Below are 1036 nucleotides of genomic sequence, written 5' to 3'. Positions count from 1 at the left end.
TCTTTGTATATTTTCATTTTTAGGCAGATTAGACATCCTTTTGACTTGTGTGACTCTGCGAACTTAAACAAGAGTTGAACATTCCAGCTTAGCAGCTTTACTGGAAGTCCTGCAGGTATAAAAATATATGTTCTATGAATATATATATATATATATCTAGTTCAGTTAAATAGTGCCCCTGAGATCGCTGGTATGCCGATCTGCTTTGATTTAATGCCTTTAAGAAAATAGGTGCTATTTTAGTATAAAAACAGCCATGTTCATTTTTTATTCTGTACTACTTGGTTATTTTTAGTACTGAGTTTGTATTATGTTAAAAATTCCCTCATCCCATGAGCATCTAAGGTTACATTTTTGTGTCAGTGATTTCATTGACTTCTGACAAGATGAAGCCGGGATTGTCGTAACCTTTCTTTGCTATGGCTTTGGCTTCTTTCTCGTTGTACAGACAAAAAGCGCAGTGAGGAGTCTCTACAGCCACAGTTTTGCTGAAGTTTTGGAAGTCCACTCTGTACTTCCCTTCCTTGGTTTTGGATACAATGGAAGCAAAGCGGTAGCCCCAGAGTACCTCCTCTGGGATGTAAGATGTCCTGACCTGACAGGTAGCACTAGTGGCTTCAACAGTGCCATCCAAAAACACCACCAGTTCAAACTCCTGCTGGAGGAGGGTTTCTGCTGTCATGTGGAAGAATGGGCTGGTCTTATCAATGACATGGTAAATAGTCAAGGGAGAGATGAAGAACAGGTTCTCATTGCCTGCATCTACCACAAAGTCTACGTTGACCTGGTCCAAGATGATAGTCTCTCCTTCTGGTGTGATGGTGGTCTTCAGCAGCTTTCCATAGATGTGGCTCCCAATCAGCAAGCTCTTCCTGAGGTTGGCCACCCGGATGAGGAGACACAGCTTTCCACCCCGTTTGCTGATCACAGCATACTTGCTGAAGGTGATAGTCTTGGCCCGTTTCTTGGACCTGGAAATCTTGGCCAAGATAGCACCACACATGAAAGAATTGATGATCACACCTAGGATGGATTG

At 42.5% G+C, this 1036-nt stretch overlaps 1 protein-coding gene across 1 annotated transcript in view; it reads right to left on the bottom strand.

Annotated features, from left to right (window-relative positions):
• Nucleotides 1-259: 259 nt before the first annotated feature.
• The window catches only part of KCNJ1 (potassium voltage-gated channel subfamily J member 1), a 29825-nt gene continuing 29048 nt past the window's right edge, over nt 260-1036 (bottom strand). The window contains 1 exon segment of the mRNA XM_006039505.2: nt 260-1036. This exon segment is cut by the window's right edge and continues 30 nt beyond it. Within this exon segment, the coding sequence (XP_006039567.1) occupies nt 347-1036 (690 nt within the window). The 3' untranslated portion in view covers nt 260-346.

Source organism: Alligator sinensis, unplaced genomic scaffold (genome assembly GCF_000455745.1).
Source record: "Alligator sinensis unplaced genomic scaffold, ASM45574v1 scaffold760_1, whole genome shotgun sequence".
In the NCBI taxonomy this organism is placed as follows: domain Eukaryota; kingdom Metazoa; phylum Chordata; order Crocodylia; family Alligatoridae; genus Alligator; species Alligator sinensis.
This window is presented reverse-complemented; position numbering and strand designations above follow the sequence as displayed.